General features: G+C 48.3%; 2 protein-coding genes across 2 annotated transcripts in view; both read left to right on the forward strand.

Moving 5' to 3' along the window:
• Positions 1 to 9,016, forward strand: part of LOC308165526 (fibrillin-1-like) — a gene marked incomplete at both ends in the record, with an annotated part of 19,552 nt that extends 10,536 nt beyond the window's left edge. Inside the window, 6 exons of the mRNA XM_080539677.1 lie at positions 711 to 908; positions 2,985 to 3,110; positions 5,066 to 5,191; positions 7,767 to 7,919; positions 8,480 to 8,530; positions 9,009 to 9,016. Coding sequence (XP_080395803.1) covers positions 711 to 908; positions 2,985 to 3,110; positions 5,066 to 5,191; positions 7,767 to 7,919; positions 8,480 to 8,530; positions 9,009 to 9,016 — 662 coding nt within the window. The remainder of the gene's footprint in view (positions 1 to 710; positions 909 to 2,984; positions 3,111 to 5,065; positions 5,192 to 7,766; positions 7,920 to 8,479; positions 8,531 to 9,008) is intronic.
• Positions 9,017 to 9,162: 146 nt separating this feature from the next.
• The window catches only part of LOC308165102 (fibrillin-1-like), a gene marked incomplete at its 5' end in the record, with an annotated part of 49,845 nt that continues 39,007 nt past the window's right edge, over positions 9,163 to 20,000 (forward strand). The window contains 15 exons of the mRNA XM_080539200.1: positions 9,163 to 9,277; positions 9,553 to 9,672; positions 9,772 to 9,897; positions 10,091 to 10,213; positions 12,447 to 12,569; positions 13,290 to 13,442; positions 14,213 to 14,266; positions 14,502 to 14,627; positions 15,405 to 15,530; positions 15,731 to 15,850; positions 16,416 to 16,553; positions 18,415 to 18,465; positions 18,747 to 18,872; positions 19,107 to 19,334; positions 19,597 to 19,722. Coding sequence (XP_080395326.1) covers positions 9,163 to 9,277; positions 9,553 to 9,672; positions 9,772 to 9,897; positions 10,091 to 10,213; positions 12,447 to 12,569; positions 13,290 to 13,442; positions 14,213 to 14,266; positions 14,502 to 14,627; positions 15,405 to 15,530; positions 15,731 to 15,850; positions 16,416 to 16,553; positions 18,415 to 18,465; positions 18,747 to 18,872; positions 19,107 to 19,334; positions 19,597 to 19,722 — 1,855 coding nt within the window. The remainder of the gene's footprint in view (positions 9,278 to 9,552; positions 9,673 to 9,771; positions 9,898 to 10,090; positions 10,214 to 12,446; positions 12,570 to 13,289; positions 13,443 to 14,212; positions 14,267 to 14,501; positions 14,628 to 15,404; positions 15,531 to 15,730; positions 15,851 to 16,415; positions 16,554 to 18,414; positions 18,466 to 18,746; positions 18,873 to 19,106; positions 19,335 to 19,596; positions 19,723 to 20,000) is intronic.

Genomic DNA, 20,000 nt, shown 5'->3' on the forward strand with positions numbered 1-20,000 from the left:
CACTTAAGTATACGGGGAATAGGGTGTCATTGGAAACAGAGCACCACCGCCCTAGCTGGTGACCGACTGACTGAGTGTGTGTGTTCTCAGACTCTCTGTGTTAATCAGCTCCAGTAGGGCCCAATCCCATTTCTCCCATTTCTCCCCTTACCCCTATGACTTAGACCTACCAGGCAGGGTAGGAGCACAGGTTGCTAGACTACAGAGCATCACTATCCTGTCATGAACTGGCCTGGTAATGAAGTTGTTGATGACTTGTTTGATCGATTGATAGCGTAAAACTTAAGTTGTGAACGAATCATGAGTGTTCATGCTTTTCTATGATACTACTGATGATCCCATATCTCATTTCATTGGGGAAGATTTCAACCACTACCCCTTGTAACTCTGTTCCGACACACAGACACACACACACACACACACACACACACACACACACACACGGTGCACTTCAGGGCCAGCCAAACCGTGATTAAAATACCAGGACAGACAATGCATGCTTTATGTAGTGTGTTACTGCCTACCCTACACAGTGCTTGTGTGGGTGAGCATGTGGTGTTAACATTGTTTCTGTGTGTGTATGTGTGTGTGTGTGTGTGTGTGTGTTTGTGTGTGCGCAGGTGTGTATGGTAGGTGTGAGTATTATTAGCATTGAGTGAGTGTATGTGTGTGTGTGTGCGCCCGTGTTAACGTACATGTTCTCTCCCCAGACTACAGAACAGGGCCGTGTTTTGCGTCGGTGAATAACCAGATGTGCCAAGGCCAACTGACAGGCATCGTGTGCACTAAGACCCTGTGCTGTGCCACCGTGGGACGTGCATGGGGGCACCCCTGTGAGATGTGTCCTGCCCAGCCTCACCCCTGCAGACGAGGATTCATACCCAACCACCGCACAGGAGCATGCCAAGGTAGAGTACCCTCTCTCCTCTCTCTCTCTCTCTCTCTCTCTCTCTCTCTCTCTCTCTCTCTCTCTCTGTCTCTCTCTGTCTCCCCCTTTCTCTCTCTCTCTCTCCTTTCCTTCCCTCTCTCTTTCTATTTATTCACCTCTCTCTCTCTCTGGTTCTTTCTCCCCATCCATCTCTCAGTTGTCACTCCTCTCTCTTTCCCTCTCTCTCTCCCTGTCAATTTCAAACCACTGGATTGAAGCATGTATAGCCTTCGCCCCTCATCTCGCTCCTCTCTACCCCTCAATCCCTCTATCTCCCCATCCCTCATCCTCTCCCCCCCCACTCCCTCCTTCCCTCTCCTACCCTCACTCCCTCTACCCCTCCGTACCCGTCCGGAGGATTAGCTCTAATTGGGTTCAATTGGGTTGGGTGGCAGGGTCCCCCCTGAGTAAGGAATGCCCGCAGACACCCACTGTGGCGGGGCTGTCAGAGTCACTATCACGGGTCAGTGGCGGTGCCACGTGTGGGAGCTCGTTTCTGGTAAGGCAGCCCACTCCCAGCCCACTCCCAGCCCACTCCCAGCCTGCTCCAGACCCAACAACATTAGGAGCACCACAGGGGAGGGAGGCTGGGTCAGGATGGAGGGATGGAAGGCTGGATGGGTTGGTGGATGGATGGTTGGGTGGATGGATGGATGGATGGGAGGGTGGGTGGATGGATGGATGGATGGGTGGATGGGTGGATGGATGGTTGGGTGGATGGATGGATGGATGGGTGGGTGGGTGGATGGATGGGTGGATGGGTGGGTGGGGGGGTAGATGGATGGATGGATGGATGAATGGATGAATGGATGGGTGGGTGGTTGGATGGGTGGATGGATGAATGGATGAATGGATGAATGGATGGGTGGGTGGTTGGGTGGTTGGATGGATGGAAGGAACCTGTCAGCTGTCTGAAATAAAGTCTCCCCTCTCAGTATTTTTTGCATATTATTTCTATTGTTCACTCTCCCTCCTCCCTCTTTTTACATCCCTCTGTCCCTCTGCCTCTATATATCTCTACCTCTAACACCTCCTTCCTCTGTCCTCTCTCTCTCCCTCCCTCTGTCAGTCTCTCCCTTTCTGTGTTGTTGTATCCTATCCCTCCATAGTAGTGGGACAGTGTGCTGTGCTGCTTGGCCTCTCCTCCAGTTTCACCAGCAGGAGACATTCCTCTCGCCTCCCTCTCCTCTCTGTCTGTCTGTCTGTCTGTCTGTCTGTGGGATGCAGCATTGTGCCAGACCTGATTTACTGCCCCCTGCCTGCGAGTGTGTGTGTGTGTGTGTGTGTGTGTGTGTGTGTGTGACTGTGGGGTGCATTCCTGTCGTCTATGCTGTCTCTGTGTTGGTTATTTTACCTCCTCTATCACTTTACTCTTGTTTAGAGTATTCAGGGGCAGTGTGTGTGTGTGTGTGTGTGCGTGTGCGTGCGTGTGCGTGTGTGTGCGTGTGTATGTGAGTTCCTCTTGTTTAGGGCACTCAAGTGGCTGTGTATGTCAGAGCTCACACATTGGTTCTTGTAAACACACTACCCTCAGCCCTGCTCTCATGAACCTGGCCCCCGGCACCAGTGACGATACTCACACAGCACAGTGTAACCTCCCAGTGTGAGGCTCTGCTAGGGCCAGCAGTTCACATGTTCAGACAAAACTCTTGGCTCCAACAGGAAAGATGTGCCACCATGGTCCTGTGCCTGAGTTAAATCTAGTCTGTTATAAACAGACAACCCACACTTACTTGTATTGATACTGAAGGTATGTGTGTGTGTGTGTGTGGTGTGTGTGTGTGTGTGTGTGTGTGTGTGTGTGTGTGTGGTGTGTGTGTGTGTGTGTGTGGTGTGTGTGGTGTGTGTGTGTGTGTGTGTGTGTGTGTGTGTGCGCGTGTGCGTGTGTGCGCGCGTGTGTGTGTGTTTGTGGTGTGTGTGTGTGTGTGTGTGTGTGTGTGTGTGTGTGTGTGTGTGCGTGTGTGCGTGTGTGTGTGCATGTGTGTGTGTGTGTGTGTGTGTGTGTGTGTGTGTGTATGTGTCTGTGTTACTAACAGTGTGTTCTCTCTGTGTGCAGATGTGGATGAGTGCCAGGCCATTCCTGGACTCTGTCAGGGGGGGAACTGTATCAACACAGTGGGATCCTTTGAGTGCAAATGCCCCGCTGGACACAAGTTCAACGAGATCACACAGAAATGTGAAGGTAAGGCTGATACACAACCATCACAAGGACACCCCTAGGATTCTTAATAGGACTAGTTGTTAAAATCCCTAAATATTCAGCACAACAATTGAGTGGAGTTGGAGATGTCCTCTTGGGTGGAGTGGAATTTGGCAATGATCACGTGGTGCCACCAGTACGACACATCTTCAGTTGTGGTCCCCGACCACAACACTAACAATGTGCCATGAAGGAATATTTATCCAACTTTATTCTGTATATGAAGCTAACATGCTAACACGCTAACACTACCTCCAAAAGACTAGTAAGTGTGTCACTTCCAGTGTCTCTCCTGTCATTTTGCCCCTGTCACCCAGAGACACTCCTCTCATCATGAAGCTGTTAAAAATAACTTTATTAGTCTGACATTTCCTAACTGACGCAGTTACAACCAGAGTTAAAAGCCACTTCTGATGAGTTGCGGTCGACGCAGCCTCAGCCACCATATCTTAATTATGACTGTGCAGTAAGAGAGACGCCACAGACACCACATGTGCCCCCAACGTTGTTACTCTACCCTGCTCTTATATCAAACCTCATTAAATCAAACCTGGCCCCTGCTCTGGGTAAATGATTCACTTCAACTTCATCAGCCCAGACTTTTACGGGTGTAATGATTTCAAGTTTGAAGGTCTGAAATAAAAATGCACAACTCTCTTATGAGTGTTGCTTTGTGTGTTTGGCTCGTCGCCTAGACGTGAAGTGCCTCAGTACTACCTGTTTTTATACCATAAAGGCTTGAGTGTCATTCCGTTCCATTCCATTCCATTCCAGTACAATACAGTACAGTACAGGCCTTTAGCAGAGCTTCTCATCCGAAGAGGTTTGTTCTGGATCTACTCAGGTGTTTAGCGATGCTTACTGGGTGGAACCTGCGCTTTATTTGACCTTTGACCCTGACCATTGAAGCATACAGGACAATGAAGACATTTCCATTACGACTATTACACCAACAGACATTTCTCCACCCTTCCCCTGGAGTGTGCACTTGTGCACTTCCCTACGAGGATGTAAAAAGTTTGGTCTTGGCATGGGCTCTTCTACCAATCCTCTCTCCTCTAAATCCAAGTACAGGGGTAAAGTACACAAGTGCATACTTCAGGAAAAGGGTGGACAAATGGGGAGCAGCAAAGGAATCCCTCTCCTCCTCAGATCCTCTATGCAGCACTGTACCACGTGTTGGAATGACCTCCTATTGGCTGATAGGCCTAACAACCGTATAGTCTGATTGGACAGCAGAGCTGGCAGAGGCATTCTGTACTGTATGGCTGGCTTTCTGTTTAAGGCCACTGAGAAGGGAAGGGTTATTTTAAGACGTTTCTGGCTCGTGAAATAGCAAGGTCTTTATATAAAAACCTGCTCTCAGCGTCTCCTCTACACTTACATAAATAAAAGACCTATTCTAGCCGATATTAAAACTGTAAAGACTATTGGCTTATTAACAAACCTGTATGAGGAGTTCCAGACCGACCATTACTCTGCATGATTTTGATTCAGTCAAACGGTTCTGAGTGGGGGTTGCGGTGATCTTGTGCAGGGTAAAATATGCGTTGCTTTTATGGCCAGAAATAATCGCCGGAAAACTTCTGGACTGTGTAAAAGACGTTTCAAATTGAGCTGAGGTTTATTCCTTTCTTTTTAACGGCCTGAATGAATATGATATACGGTTTGTACAGCTCTGTCCTACACACCAGCAGAACTGGTTTCTGGATTCAATTTCTGTGACAATTGCTCCCCCCCCCTCACTGTCATGGCTAACAGGTGTTGCAGTCACTTCAACACTGAAGTGGAGTGTACTTAATGTGTCTCCAACACCTACCGGCTGCAAAACACATGATTGCTTTTGAGGTGTTAAGGATCTTGTTCCCCACCCCCCCCACCCCACTCCTCTCCCCTCCCCTTCTTTCCTCTCCTCTCCTCTCCCTCTATACTTATAGATCTGGATGAGTGCGCTAACATCCCAGGGCTATGCAGTGGAGGGGAGTGTTCCAACACTGTGGGCAGTTACTTCTGCAGGTGTCCTCAGGGATACTACACACCGGTGGATGGCTCCAGGTGCATAGGTAAGGAGAACTATGTTGTTTGTTTGTTGCTGTCGTTGGTTTGGTTTTGGGCGTGTTCTGGGGTAATCATGAGGTCATCATAGCCCAAGCTGGAGTGCAGATGCACCTGAACAGAGCGATGAACAACCAGGGGCATTGGATCATTTCCTCCACACAAAGAACAGTGACGAAAAAGGAGAACTATTTTATTTTTTTCTCCAAACAAAGAAGGATCTGTATTGGGTAGTAATATTGATAAAGTGTGGTGCAATACCAGTGCTCATCCCATAAACAGCTGGGAAGAGGAAGAGAGAGTAAAGAGGACTATAAGCTGGCCCAGTTGTTTTTGGGCCAGAGTCAGAGAGAGAGCGAGAGAGAGAGAGAGAGAGAGAGAGAAAGAGAAAGAGAGAGTGAGTGAGAGTGAGTAGAAGTCTGGCCCCTGGTCTCTGTCTCTTTCTCCCTCAGTCTCTTGCTCCCTCTCTCCCTAACTATCTCTCTCTTTTTCCTTCCTTCCCTCTCTCTCTCTCTCTCTCTCTCTCTCTCTCTCTCTCTCTCTCTCCCCCACCCCAACTCTCTCCCTCTCCCCCTTCCTCTCTTTCTCTCCTCTACGGTTGGTTGAGAGCTGAAACCTGTCCAACCTTACAGACGGTAGAATTTAGGTCAATAGTTGCTTGCCTCTAGTTCCACAACAATAAGCTATTGTCTCTCTGAGTGAAGGCGAAGAGAGTAGAAGGAGCGGAGAGGAGGAGAGAAGTAGAAGAGGAGAGCAAAGCAGAGCAGAGGAGAGGAGAGGAGAGAAGAGGAGAGAATAACAGAGGAGATGAGAGGAGAGGAGGGGAGAGGACAGGAGAGAAGAAGGAGAGGAGTGGAGAGGAGGAGAGATGGAGGAGAAGAAATGAGAGGAGAGGAGAGAGTTGTAACATCACACTCTGCTCACGCTGCATACCTGCATACCTCTGTCTTCCTGCAGCATCATTAAGGGAACTGTGAAAGAGCTCTCCTTCTCAGGCTGATGTCTTTACCACAGACCTGTGTTTGGGGTTTCCTCAGAGGACTGGCAGGGACTGCAAGCCTACTTGTATGGGGTTTCCTCAAGTGTCAGACAGGGGCGATAGGCATGCGTGTATGTGGTTTCCACAGGGAGAGGCCAGGGGTGTGTATGTGTGTGTGTGTGTGTGTGTGTGTGTGTGTGTGTGTGTGTGTGTGTGTGTGTGCAGGTGTGAGTGTGTGTCTGCATGGGCACTAGTACCCTATGTGCTAGTGAACACCACCAGCGGTCCACTACCAAAGGGGTCGATGACCGTGAGTGTTTGGAACATTCACACCCCCCCCCCGCCAGGAGACACGCTGGCCAGGAACTACCTCCCAAACATGGACAGTGTGTGCTCTAAATCATGGCTGGTTCAGCTCAGCCCAACCCACAATGGACCAGAAATCTGGGTCAAAGCGGTCCAGCTAATGTACACCACACACACACACACACACACACACACACACACACACACACACACACACACACACACACACACACACACACACACACACACTACCCCCTCAGGAGAGGATGTTTGTGAGGGAGGAATGTCCGCTATGAGCCTCCTGCTCCACAGAGCCTGTTGGGGCCAAACATCTCTGTCTGTTTCCCATGCAGCAGCAACACGCGAGGACATCCACGTTGAACGCCCAGTGTGTTTGTCTGTTTGTCCTCCAACCCCCCCCCCCCCCTCCCCCCCAACACCCCCACCCCCCCACACACTCCCTCCACCCCCTCCCACCCCCCAAAAAACTTGTTTGACATCTTGAAGTAGTTAATGGGACTGCAGATTAATGCTTTGCACAGTCACACAGTCTCATGAGTCACCCAGTCTCATGACTAGCATATGTGGCGTGAAGGCCTGGTGTGTAAACAATGTATTTATGTCTATGAATTTAAAACTTTAATCACGGTACCTGACAAGGATTTACAGAACATGACAGGTTTTATAGTTCGTGGGGCGGTTTTACAGACATGGCTTAAGCCTCGTCCCGGAATTAAATCATCACATTGAGGATGCTTTTTCGTCTAGGATTAGTCTTAATCTGCATCCATAAAACCAGCCCAATATGTCATCCAGTGTTTATGTGTATATCATACTATTACAGCCTTGGCCTGGAGACCTGCAGTGTTTAGGTGTTGAGATTCCATCTAACACTAACACACCTGATTTAGCTGATCACGGTCGTGATTGGGCGTGACTGGAGTTAGTGTGTGTGTGTGTGTGTGTGTGTGTGTGTGTGTGTGTGTGTGTCAATGCTGGATTGGAACGCAAGCATGCACACCCTATAGAACCTCCAGGACCAGCACTAGTGACCACTGTGTTTGTGGTGCTACAGTGTCACTGGACTGCAACATTAAATTAAGTTAACTCAAATTCAATTCAAATGCTTTATCGACATTGAGACAAGAATGTTGTTGCAAAAGCGAAATACAGCAAAAGTATATATTGTCCATGCCAGTCATTCTTAGGTTTGTACCTGGACTCTACACTACTTCTGTACATAACATGTGTGTTAGTATAACATGTGTTAGACACTAACACGCTGTGTTCTGTCTCAGATAACCGGGCCGGGTACTGTTATGCCAGCCTGCTCAACGGCCACTGTGCCAACCAGAACACCCAGCTGCTGACCAGGATGCAGTGCTGCTGTGACAGCGGCCGGTGCTGGTCGGACGGCTCCGCCCCTGAGATCTGCCCCATGAGAAACACAGGTAGGGGACACAGAGCACACACACTCACTGTATCCCGCTGACTCCCTCATATCTGAATATAGAAATAGATTGAATCTACGGCATCAGCAGCTAGTCACCTTTGTCACCTTTGACCTTTTGCTCCATTGGATGAGTAACAGTGGAGGCTGGTGGAGGTAGAAATTGGAGGACGGGCGCATTGGAATGGAATGAGGAATGGTATCAGTTCCGTGAGATTTCTGCTGTCACCAGCCTCCTCTGATGTGTAATCATGGTGGATAGGAAGGAGTGTTGTAATCTTCAGCTCAAAAGCACTCTCTCTCTCTCTCCCCTCCTATCCTCTCCCTCTTTCCATCACTTTCTCTCTGTCTCTCTCCCCCCTCCTCTCTTATCCTCTCCCTCTCTCCTTCTCTCTCTCTCTCTCCCTCCCTCTTCCTCTCCCTTTTTCTCTCTCTCTCTCTCTCTCTCTCTCTCTCTCTCTCTCTTTCTCCCTTCTCTCTCTCTCTCTCTCTCTCTCTCTCTCTCTCTCTCTCTCTCTCTCTCTCTCTCTCTCTCTCTCTCTCACTCTCTCTCTACTTTAGATGCATTCCAGAAGTTGTGCATCCCAGTACCCGGTAGTGGTATCTACCCTGGTGGGGGTGGGGGTGGGGGCGGGGGTTTTAATGGAGGTGGCGGTCCTGGTGGCGGCGGTGGTGTTCATCCTCCTCAGATCTACCCAGGACAGCCTATTCCCGGCCAACAACCACTTTACCCTGGCCAAATCACCCCTTTACAGCCAATTCCTTTCCAGCCTCGACCAGGTACGTGTGTGTGTGTGTGTGTGTGTGTGTGTGTGTGTGTGTTAGAGCTGGACTGGAACGTAAGCCTGCACACCCTATAGCCCTCCTGGACCAGCGCTGTCTGTGTGTGTGTGTGTGTGTGTGTGTGTGTGTGTGTGTGTGTGTGTGTGTGTGTGTGTGCATGTGTGTGCGCGTGTGTTTGGGTCAGACTGTTTGAGCAAAATATTGCTTTGAATTCTAATGTATTGTCAAAATGTTCATAGACATACACATAGAAATAGAAATAATTGGATTTGAGGACTTTCTCTGTTCTACTCGTCCTATTCTCCAGGGCGTTAACCCCTCCCTCTCCCTCTCTCTCTCTCTCTCTCTCTCTCTCTCTCTCTCTCTCTCTCTCTCTCTCTTTCTCTCTCTCTCTCTCTCTCTCTCTCTCTCTCTCTCCAGATATCCTCCCTAGGATAGAACACAGGGGCAACTTGACCAACATGTGTGAGGCGGTCAGTAACCTGTGTCTGAACGGCAGGTGTGTGCCCTCCATCGGGGGCTACCGCTGTGAGTGTAACAAGGGCTTCAGACTGGACCCCCGTGGAGAGTGTATCGGTGAGTGGCTCAAAAGATGGAGGAATGAAGAATGCATGAGGGATGGAGGGATGGATGGAGTGATGGGACTGATGGATGGATAGATGGATGGATGAATCAATGGGTGGATGGAGGGATGGATAGATGGATGGATGAAGCAATGGATGGAGGGTGAGTGGATGAAAGGATGGATGGAGGATGGATTGATTGATGGAGGAGTGGGTGGATGGGTGGATGTTTGTGTCTCCTAGTGTTCTAGACATGATAAACCCAACGTCTCTTCTGGTTGTTTCTAGATGATGATGAGTGTGAGAGGAGCCCGTGTGTGAACGGGGAGTGTGTCAACACCGCCGGCTCCTACTTCTGCCGCTGTGGCCCTGGCTTCCAGACCACCGCTACTAGGACTGAGTGCAGAGGTGAGACACACACACACACACACACACACACACACACACACACACACTGGTAGGGTAGAGTGGTCAGTAGAACATGTCCTGTGTGTGTGTGTTCCTCAGATCTGGATGAGTGTGTGGCCAACGGGCGGATCTGCAACAACGGGCGGTGTGTGAACACGGAGGGCAGCTTCCACTGCGTCTGCAATGCCGGCTTTGAGCTCTCCACCGACGGGAAGAACTGTCAAGGTCTGCCCATGTCAACCTCAAGATCTCACGCTCAAACCTGTGTATTGTCGTGGAAGTCAAACTCTCAAAGAAACATTCTCGAACTGAACCGATGTTTTTTTCTGATTTGTGTATGCACCATTGATCTGTATGTAGATATAGGACTATGTATCATACTAATATTTCTCTTCATTGTGGGTTCTTCCTCCCCTAGACCAGGATGAGTGTCTGATCAGGAACATGTGTTTGAATGGGATGTGTATCAACGAGGACGGCAGCTTCAAATGCATCTGCAAACCAGGCTTCCTGCTGGACCCCACTGGACGCTTCTGTGTAGGTACGTCTGCTGTCCCACAGCCAATCAAAACCCTCAGTCCGCCTTGTCTCCAGTGTGTGTCCTATAGATGCTTCTTCAGACAGAGAGCAAACAATCACCCAATCACCCAAAAGATAGATAGATAGATAGATAGATAGATAGATAGATAGATAGATAGATAGATAGATAGATAGACAGACAGACAGACAGACAGATGCATATACATAGGAAGGTACAGGTTTACAGACTCCTCTATGGAGGCTAAACAGCATACTGGGCATCACCTGGAGGGACAGGATCAGACACACAGCAGTCCTGGAGAGAGCACAGCTCCCCAGTATGTCCTCTCTCCTGAGGCAGCGACGTCTCCACTGGCTGGGCACTACGCAGTTGCTGACATGGGCTGCTGACATACGAACCCGCCGTGGCTCAGCACCGAGAAGCAAAGAGAACGAAGCAGAAGCAACGTCAACAGGACACCGCCACATCATCAACATCATGGAGGCCGGCCCACACATGTAACATCTGCGGCCGAGTCTGCTTCTCACAGATTGGACTGCACAGCCAAAGCAGACGCTGCGCTAAAACTCCCAGGCACAAGAAAGCTACGGTCTTCTGAGACTGAAGAAGACGATGAAGACGATGACATGCAGTACATACACATACATACATACATACATACATACATACATACATACATGCATGCATACACACGCACGCACGCACGCACACACACACGCACACACACACACACATACATACATACACACACACACACACACACACACACACACACACACACACACACATTTACATTTTACATTTTTGGCATTTAGCAGACGCCTTATTCCAAAGCGACTTACAATCAATACATTTGAATACTAAGCATGTGAATCAGCAGTCCACCATTCGTTGCAGGAAGAGTACTTTAGCTCGGGCCCGGGGCCACTGATAGGAGGAAAAACCTTCTCCCTATTATCGGCTTCTACTAAAACTTTTTTTAGACACACATACACATACACACACACACACACATACATACATACATACATACATACATGCATACATACATACATACATACATGCACACATACATACATACATACATACATACATACACACACACATACCTACATACATACATACATACATACATACATACATACATACATACATACATACATACACACACACACGTACATACATACATACATACATGCATACATACATACACACACACACCTACCTACATACATACATACATACACACACACATACATACATACATACATACATACACACACACACCTACATACACTCACACACACACACACACACATACATACATACATACATACATACATAAATACACACACACATACATACATACATACATACATACATACATACATACATATATATACACACATACATATATACATACATATACACATACATACATACGTACGTACATACATACATACATACATACATACATACATACATACATACATACGTACGTACGTACATACATACATATACTCGTCGACTGAAACACTTTCACTCTGCACCATCTTGGACCGGACCAGGCCTCTCTGGTCCAAGAGATTTTAATCTCAATGAGACTATCCTGTATAAATAATGGTTAGGTAAACAAATAGAGAAGCACTTGAATGGGGACACCGCCTGGGTGCTGCTGATGTATGCTAGTCATTAATGAAGTGTGTAGTCTAGAAGAGGCCCAGAACTCCCCTCTCTGTCTACGGTGGAGGAAACCATGTTACTGCCCTCCACTGACACCAGACATAACACAGCAACCAACCATATCACTGCTGTTTACGCTTCATTATGGTAATTGCTGGAATACTCCACTTGTGTTTACATGAGGGGCAGAGTTCTAATACAGCATTTTTTTTTTTGTCCAGTCATCGAATCTTGAACAGAGATAAAGTTGTATCGCAATGGTGTCTGCTTTTTTTTATAAAGTTGCCTTAGGAGTGCTTTTGTAAAGGGTTTGCTCTCGATATCATTATGTGTATGTCATTTTCAGAATTGTGAAATCTGACAACTTGAATTGCTAGCATTTAATAAAGATGTACGCATGTTTTATCCGTAGTCTTGGGGAGAAACTTTTCAGGAAAAGACAAAAGAAGATCTGTTATCAGTTGACAGTTGGGGAAACACTTTCCCTTGTTTCCTGTGTCCTGTTCTAACCCCTGTCTCCCCGTGCTCTCTCCCGCCTCTCTGCTGGTAGACATTGACGAGTGTGAAACCCAGGGTATGTGTATGAATGGCCACTGTGTCAACACAGAGGGGTCGTTCCGATGTGAGTGTATGCCTGGGCTGGCTGTGGGCCTGGACGGCCGCGTCTGTGTCGGTGAGTCACTCCTCTCTAATTCCTTTTTGATGCCATCGATTTATTGATTGATTGATTGATTAATTCTGTTTTGTAATTCAGAAATACAGAGGCCTATAATACAGTACATCAATAGTACTGCAGATTAATGATATCGTATACGTCACAGATGGTCAAGGGTGAAAACACAATCAACTTGAGACAATAAACACAACACTTAACAAACAGGAACCGGAGGTTCCAACTCTCTTGTTTAGTTCTCAGTAGAGCCAGCGACTTTCATTATGCTGGGTCACTTCTGACACTTGTTGTTTTGACCTTCAGTCTTATTCCAGCTGTTTATCTCACAGTCAGGCCAGACCCCCAGTCAGGTTAGACCCCCAGACTGCCACTTGGGGAACTCGGGGTTGTGCCTCACATTTTCCTTCATTCCTTGTTTCCCGCATGACATGTATTAGTGCATTGTGCAGGAAGTGTTGAAATTGTTATTCCACAGCGTGTGTGTGTCTGCCCTGGTGAATTTGTTCAGGATGATATCAGAGCAGGAGAATGCATTGACTCCCTCGATACGGAGAGAACTGTTTGTTTTCTTCCAGCGTTGTTGTTTGTTTGAGCGAGGGAGGGAGGGGGGGAGGGAGGGAGGGAGGGATGGAGGGAGGGAGGGATGGAGTGGGTGAGGGAGGGAGGGAGGAAGAACGAGAGGAGTCATGCTTCTCTGTTTGTCTGTCCGTCTGACCACAGACACACACATGCGCAGCACGTGTTACGGAGGGTACAAGCGGGGACAGTGTGTGAGGGCGTTCTTTGGCGCCGTGACCAAGTCCGAGTGCTGCTGCGCCAGCAACGAGTACGCCTTCGGAGAGCCGTGCCAACCGTGCCCGCCGCAGAGCTCAGGTACTGTTTACCCTCAGACCCTGTCACTCCCTAGTCACCTTCAACTCAACACATGTCCGAAAATATCATCGTCATCATCATCATCGTCATCATCATCATCATCATCATCAGCAGCAGCATCAGCAGCAGCAGCAACAGCAGCACCACCAACTCATCAACATTGGACTCTGACACCACAACATGACTCATGTTTCCTATTAGTCTATGTAGACGTATTTTGGTCCTTTATCAACTATGCTAACCAAACCTTGGCTTGGCATGAGCTGTAGCTAAATCATTATTGTTGTCATATGTACGACGGTTAAGGCGGGCATGACAGACTGCTGTGACAGCATTTCTATTTTTCTATTAGTTTCTCCACTTTGAGCCATCCAAACCCCACTACACTCATAATTGATATAATCTGGAGAGACAAGAGAGGGGAGATTAAGCCGTCATCTCATGTTGTTCAACAGTGAGACGTCTTCAGTGGGGAAGCTTCTAGAAGTCTCCAAAACCCCATGTTTCTCCCATACGAGTAATTTCTCATTAGTCCTGCCAATTAAAGTCTCCATATCAAAAAGACGCCAAAGTTCCACCACATTAAGGAAAAGCGTTTTATATACATCCAGGCTAAATGAGAAAGCATGAAAATGGATAATAACATGGTATTAAATGTCTTGCTTTGAGATTTTGGGGATTTTGGCAAATGTAATGTTTTTTTGGAACACTGTTATTTCATTTAGGAGTTTTATTAACCTGTGCTGTGTGTGTGTGTGTGCGCCTTGCAGCTGAGTTCCTGGCTCTGTGCAGTAATGGCCAAGGCACGACCAGTGATGGCAGAGGTAACTGTGTGTGTGTGTGTGTGTGTGTGTGTGTGTGTATGCATGTCCGTGCAAATGTGTGTGTGTGTGTGTGTGTGTGTTTGTGCGTGTGTGTGTGTGTGTGTGTGTAAACACATGATGATGTTGTGTATAACCCGTCCTATTAAAAGACCGACAGATGCAGAAACCACAGTCATTCAAGTTAATCAAGCAAAACAATGGGGTGATAACTTGTTTGACTGTCATTTCCTGCCAGATATTAACGAGTGTGCCCTGGACCCTGACATATGCCAGAACGGCGTCTGTGAGAACATGCTGAGGACCTACAAATGCAACTGCAACATGGGCTTTGAGGTCGACACAACTGGCAAAAACTGTTATGGTAAGTACTGTTCCCTGAATGATTTATCCTCATCCCTTCACCTATTTAGTTACTATGTATTGTATTTGATCTTGATTTTACAAACCAGGCAAAATGTATAATTGTTTATATGTTCCAAATACATAATGCATATAATATACAGATCTGGAAAAAATTAAGAGACCACTCCAAATTGTTCTTAAATCAGCATCTCTACGCATGTATGGCAGCCACTCCATTCCAGCGTTTGTTGAATTCCAACACAGGCACAGCTCAATCTACTGATTAGGTGATCACCTGAACTGAATCTTATTTAACGTTTTAATTTTTACGTTTTAATTTTAAGGAAAAATATAAAAAGTACTACTGTGGTCATCACTGTCCTCGTGCAATAGGACAAGCTAGATGGCAAAAACAGTGCTAGTTGTACTTCAAAAGCAATTGGAATCAAAAAATAACTATTGACCATGCCAAAAGAGTTTTGAGTGAGGAAAAGAAGGGTTAAATTCTGGCTTTACTGGCAGAGGGATACTTAACATCCTTAAATCCTTCCTTAAAAAGATGGCAGTTCATAAGAACAAGGTCAAGCAGCAGACATTGGGGACAACAAAGCTACAGAGCAGCACAGGGTGAAAACGACTCTCCACTGACTCACTGAATGACCGCCAACTCATTTGAATGTCACTCAACAACCGTAGGATGACATCAAGTGACAGTCTCTCTCTCTCTGTGTGTGTGTGTGTGTGTGTGTGTGTGTGTGTCCGTGTCATGTCTGTGTCTGTCCTCTTCTCATCTCAGACATTGACGAGTGTTTGATGAACAGGATGCTGTGTGACAACGGCCTGTGCAGGAACACCCCGGGCAGCTTCACCTGCCACTGTCCCACCGGCTTCCTCTTCCACTCTGAGACAGACGTCTGCGAGGGTGAGACACTCCTCTCACCACACCCACCGCATCATCACACAACTGCTTTTCTCTGGGAGAATCTTAAATTAATACAGGATATAATACAATAATATATACGTACCTACAGTATAATTTATATATCACAAGGTGAGATTTGAACTATAACTTGCAGGTGCCATTAGCAGGTGTGAATAGGTCGGTTCTTCTTCTCCCTCTAGATATTGATGAGTGTGAGTCGAGCCCATGTGTGAACGGGGAGTGTAAGAACAGCCCGGGGTCCTACGTGTGTCTGTGTTCACCGGGCAGTACATTGGACACCTCTGGAACGCAGTGTGTTGGTACGTGAGCACCAGAAGGGTTATCCTAAACGTATTCTGCTTCTTGAATTCTCTCATTATAATTTTGATCTGTACCAGTGTAACCTTCTCTCCTCTCCTCTCCTCTCTTCTCCTCTCCTCTCCTCTCCTCTCCTCTCCTCTCCTCTCCTCTCCTCTCCTTTCCTCTACTCTCCTCTCTCCTGTCCTTTCCTCTCCTCTCTTCTCCTCTCCTCTCCTCTCCTCTCCTCTCCTCTCCTCTCCTCTCCTCTCCTCTCCTCTCCTCTCCTCTCCTCTCCTCTCCTCTCCTCTCCTTTCCTCTACTCTCCTCTCTCCTGTCCTCTCCTCTCCTCTCTTCTCCTCTCCTCTCCTCTCCTCTCCTCTCCTTTCCTCTACTCTCCTCTCTCCTGTCCTTTCCTCTCCTCTCTTCTCCTCTCCTCTCCTCTCCTCTCCTCTCCTCTCCTCTCCTCTCCTCTCCTCTCCTTTCCTCTACTCTCCTCTCTCCTGTCCTCTCCTCTCCTCCCCACCACACCCCTGCACTCATCCCCTCCCTTCTCCTTTTCTCCCTCTCCCTCCCCTCCCCTCACAGAGACCAGTAAAGGCACCTGCTGGCTGAAGCTGAATCAGAACCGCTGTGAGATCAACATCAACGGCGCCACGCTCAAGTCCCACTGCTGTGCCACCATGGGGGAGGCCTGGGGCAGCCCCTGTGCCAAGTGTGAACCTGGTGAGATCCTGATCCTACACCCTCCCACACCTCACATCCTAGACCCTCCCACACCTCACATCCTAGACCCTCCCACACCTCACATCCTAGACCCTCACATCCTAGACCCTCCTCACATCCTAGACCCTCTCACATCCTAGACCCTCCTCACATCCTAGACCCTCTCACATCCTAGACCCTCTCACATCCTAGACCCTCACACATCCTAGTCCTTCACATCCTAGTCCTTCACATCCTAGACCCTCTCACATCCTAGTCCCTCACATCCTAGTCCCTCACATCCTAGTCCCTCTCACATCCTAGTCCCTCACATCTAGACCCTCACATCCTAGACCCTCACATCCTAGACCCTCACATCCTAGACCCTCACATCCTAGACCCTCTCACATCCTAGACCCTCACATCCTAGACCCTCTCACATCCTAGACCCTCTCACATCCTAGACCCTCTCACATCCTAGACCCTCACATCCTAGACCCTCTCACATCCTAGACCCTCCTCACATCCTAGACCCTCTCACATCCTAGACCCTCTCACATCCTAGACCCTCACACATCCTAGTCCTTCACATCCTAGTCCTTCACATCCTAGACCCTCTCACATCCTAGTCCCTCACATCCTAGTCCCTCACATCCTAGTCCCTCTCACATCCTAGTCCCTCACATCTAGACCCTCACATCCTAGACCCTCACATCCTAGACCCTCACATCCTAGACCCTCACATCCTAGACCCTCTCACATCCTAGACCCTCACATCCTAGACCCTCTCACATCCTAGACCCTCCTCACATCCTAGACCCTCACATCCTAGTCCCTCACATCCTAGACCCTCACATCCTAGACCCTCTCACATCCTAGACCCTCCTCACATCCTAGACCCTCACATCCTAGTCCCTCACATCCTAGTCCCTCACATCCTAGACCCTCACATCCTAGACCCTCTCACATCCTAGACCCTCTCACATCCTAGACCCTCCTCACATCCTAGTCCCTCTCACATCCTAGACCCTCTCACATCCTAGACCCTCACATCCTAGTCCTTCACATCCTAGTCCTTCACATCCTAGACCCTCTCACATCCTAGTCCCTCACATCCTAGTCCCTCTCACATCCTAGTCCCTCACATCTAGACCCTCACATCCTAGACCCTCTCACATCCTAGACCCCCTCACATCCTAGACCCTCTCACATCCTAGACCCTCACATCCTAGACCCTCACATCCTAGTCCCTCACATCCTAGACCCTCACATCCTAGACCCTCACATCCTAGTCCCTCACATCCTAGTCCCTCACATCCTAGTCCCTCACATCCTAGTCCCTCACATCCTAGACCCTCACATCCTAGTCCCTCACATCCTAGACCCTCACATCCTAGACCCTCCTCACATCCTAGACCCTCTCACATCCTAGACCCTCTCACATCCTAGACCCTCTCACATCCTAGACCCTCTCACATCCTAGACCCTCTCACATCCTAGACCCTCTCACATCCTAGACCCTCTCACATCCTAGTCCCTCCTCACATCCTAGACCCTCTCACATCCTAGACCCTCTCACATCCTAGACCCTCTCACATCCTAGACCCTCTCACATCCTAGACCCTCACATCCTAGACCCTCTCACATCCTAGACCCTCTCACATCCTAGACCCTCACATCCTAGACCCTCCTCACATCCTAGACCCTCTCACATCCTAGACCCTCACATCCTAGACCCTCTCACATCCTAGACCCTCTCACATCCTAGACCCTCTCACATCCTAGACCCTCCTCACATCCTAGACCACCTTGCTGCAGAAGGCAGTGTAGTATCAGTTCTCATCAGGGTTGTATACTCTTCTTCTTCTTCTTCTTCTTTCAGATCCGTACTGCTCCAAGGGTTATGCCCGAGTCAAAGGGACCGTCTGTGAAGGTAAGGCTATCTGGGCTATCTATAACTTCTCAGCATACAATGTTGATATCACATCATATCTACACAACATATCCATCTAGAGTGCAAAATTACACGAATAGTGCTCGATGTTATCTCAAAGCTCTTAAATTCAACATTCACTATTGATTAACACTGTGTTTTATTTTTTGTGGCATAGATGGCTTGTTTTTAAATGGCTACACCTTTGAGTTCTGTTGTGAAGTGTTGTATTGGTGTTAATGGGATTTAGGTTGTGCTGTTGCTTGTCTCTCCACCGCCAGATGTGAATGAGTGTGAGGTGTTCCCTGGGGTGTGTATCAATGGGAAGTGTGTCAACACAGTGGGCTCCTTTATCTGCCAGTGCCCCACGGGGATGACTGTGGACGCCTCTGGGAGGACATGCATCGGTGGGTAATACTGTAGTCCATATACTGTGTGTATGTGTGTGTGTGTGTGTGTGTATGTGTGTGTGTGTGTGTGTGTGTTTAGGCACAAAGTAGTTGTCTGTGTTTACTATAACTGTGTTTACTATAACCGTGTGTGTATTGTGTGTGTATTGTATGTGTGTGTGTGTGTATTGTGTGTATTGTGTGTATTGTGTGTGTGTGTGTGTGTGTGTGTGTGCATGTTCCCCCCTCCAGACCTGCGTACGGAGCAGTGCTATCTGAGCCATGAGGACGAGCGGTGCGGAGCCCCCATCCCGGGGAAACACCGCGTGGACTTCTGCTGCTGCTCAGTGGGCGTGGCCTGGGGCCCGGAGTGTGACGAGTGTCCAGAGAAAGGCTCTCCTGACTACACCCAGCTCTGCCCCCGCGGACCGGGCTTCTCACACAGAGGGGACTTCATCAACGGCAAGCCCTTCCTCAAAGGTACACACCCACCCACACACACACACACACACACACACACACACACACACACACACGCGTTATACAGAGCACAGATTCACAGATCTGGAAGAATTGGATAGGTGCGACCAATACTGTAGTCTGTAGTGGAACTTCTGTCATTATTCCTTTCACCTATACCGAGCGAGGGGAGGGAAGACAGAAAACGACCTTTTGAATTCTCTTTCTCTCTCCCTCTCTCTCTCTCTCTCTCTCTCTTTCTCTCTCTCCCTCTCCCTCTCAGATATTAACGAGTGTAAGTCGATTCACAGCCTGTGCTCCAATGGGAGGTGCAGGAACACCATCGGCAGTTTCCGCTGTCGCTGTGACGGTGGCTTCACTCTGGACTCGGACGAGAGGAACTGTTCTGGTGAGTCTAACACGTCTGCGAGTCATTCTCTTCCAATACCTATCTCACAGCCTCTTTCCAAACCCTGTACTGTAAAGTGATGTAAACCCCTCTACTTGTATTCAGCTCATTCAGACTAGCTGTGCTGTGGTGGTATGCAGCAAGTCCTAACATTCCCCCCGCTGTTTAACTAAATTATAGTTGCATATTACAGTCGTTCCTCAACTCTCCTTCTAAGCCTTGGTTTTAAGCGATAAGGTTCACAGGCGTGACGAGATGCACCGTTTGGAATGCTCCTG

This window comes from Nansenia antarctica (genome assembly GCF_963989245.1).
Source record: "Nansenia antarctica genome assembly, chromosome: 9".
Classification (NCBI taxonomy): Eukaryota; Metazoa; Chordata; class Actinopteri; order Argentiniformes; family Microstomatidae; genus Nansenia; species Nansenia antarctica.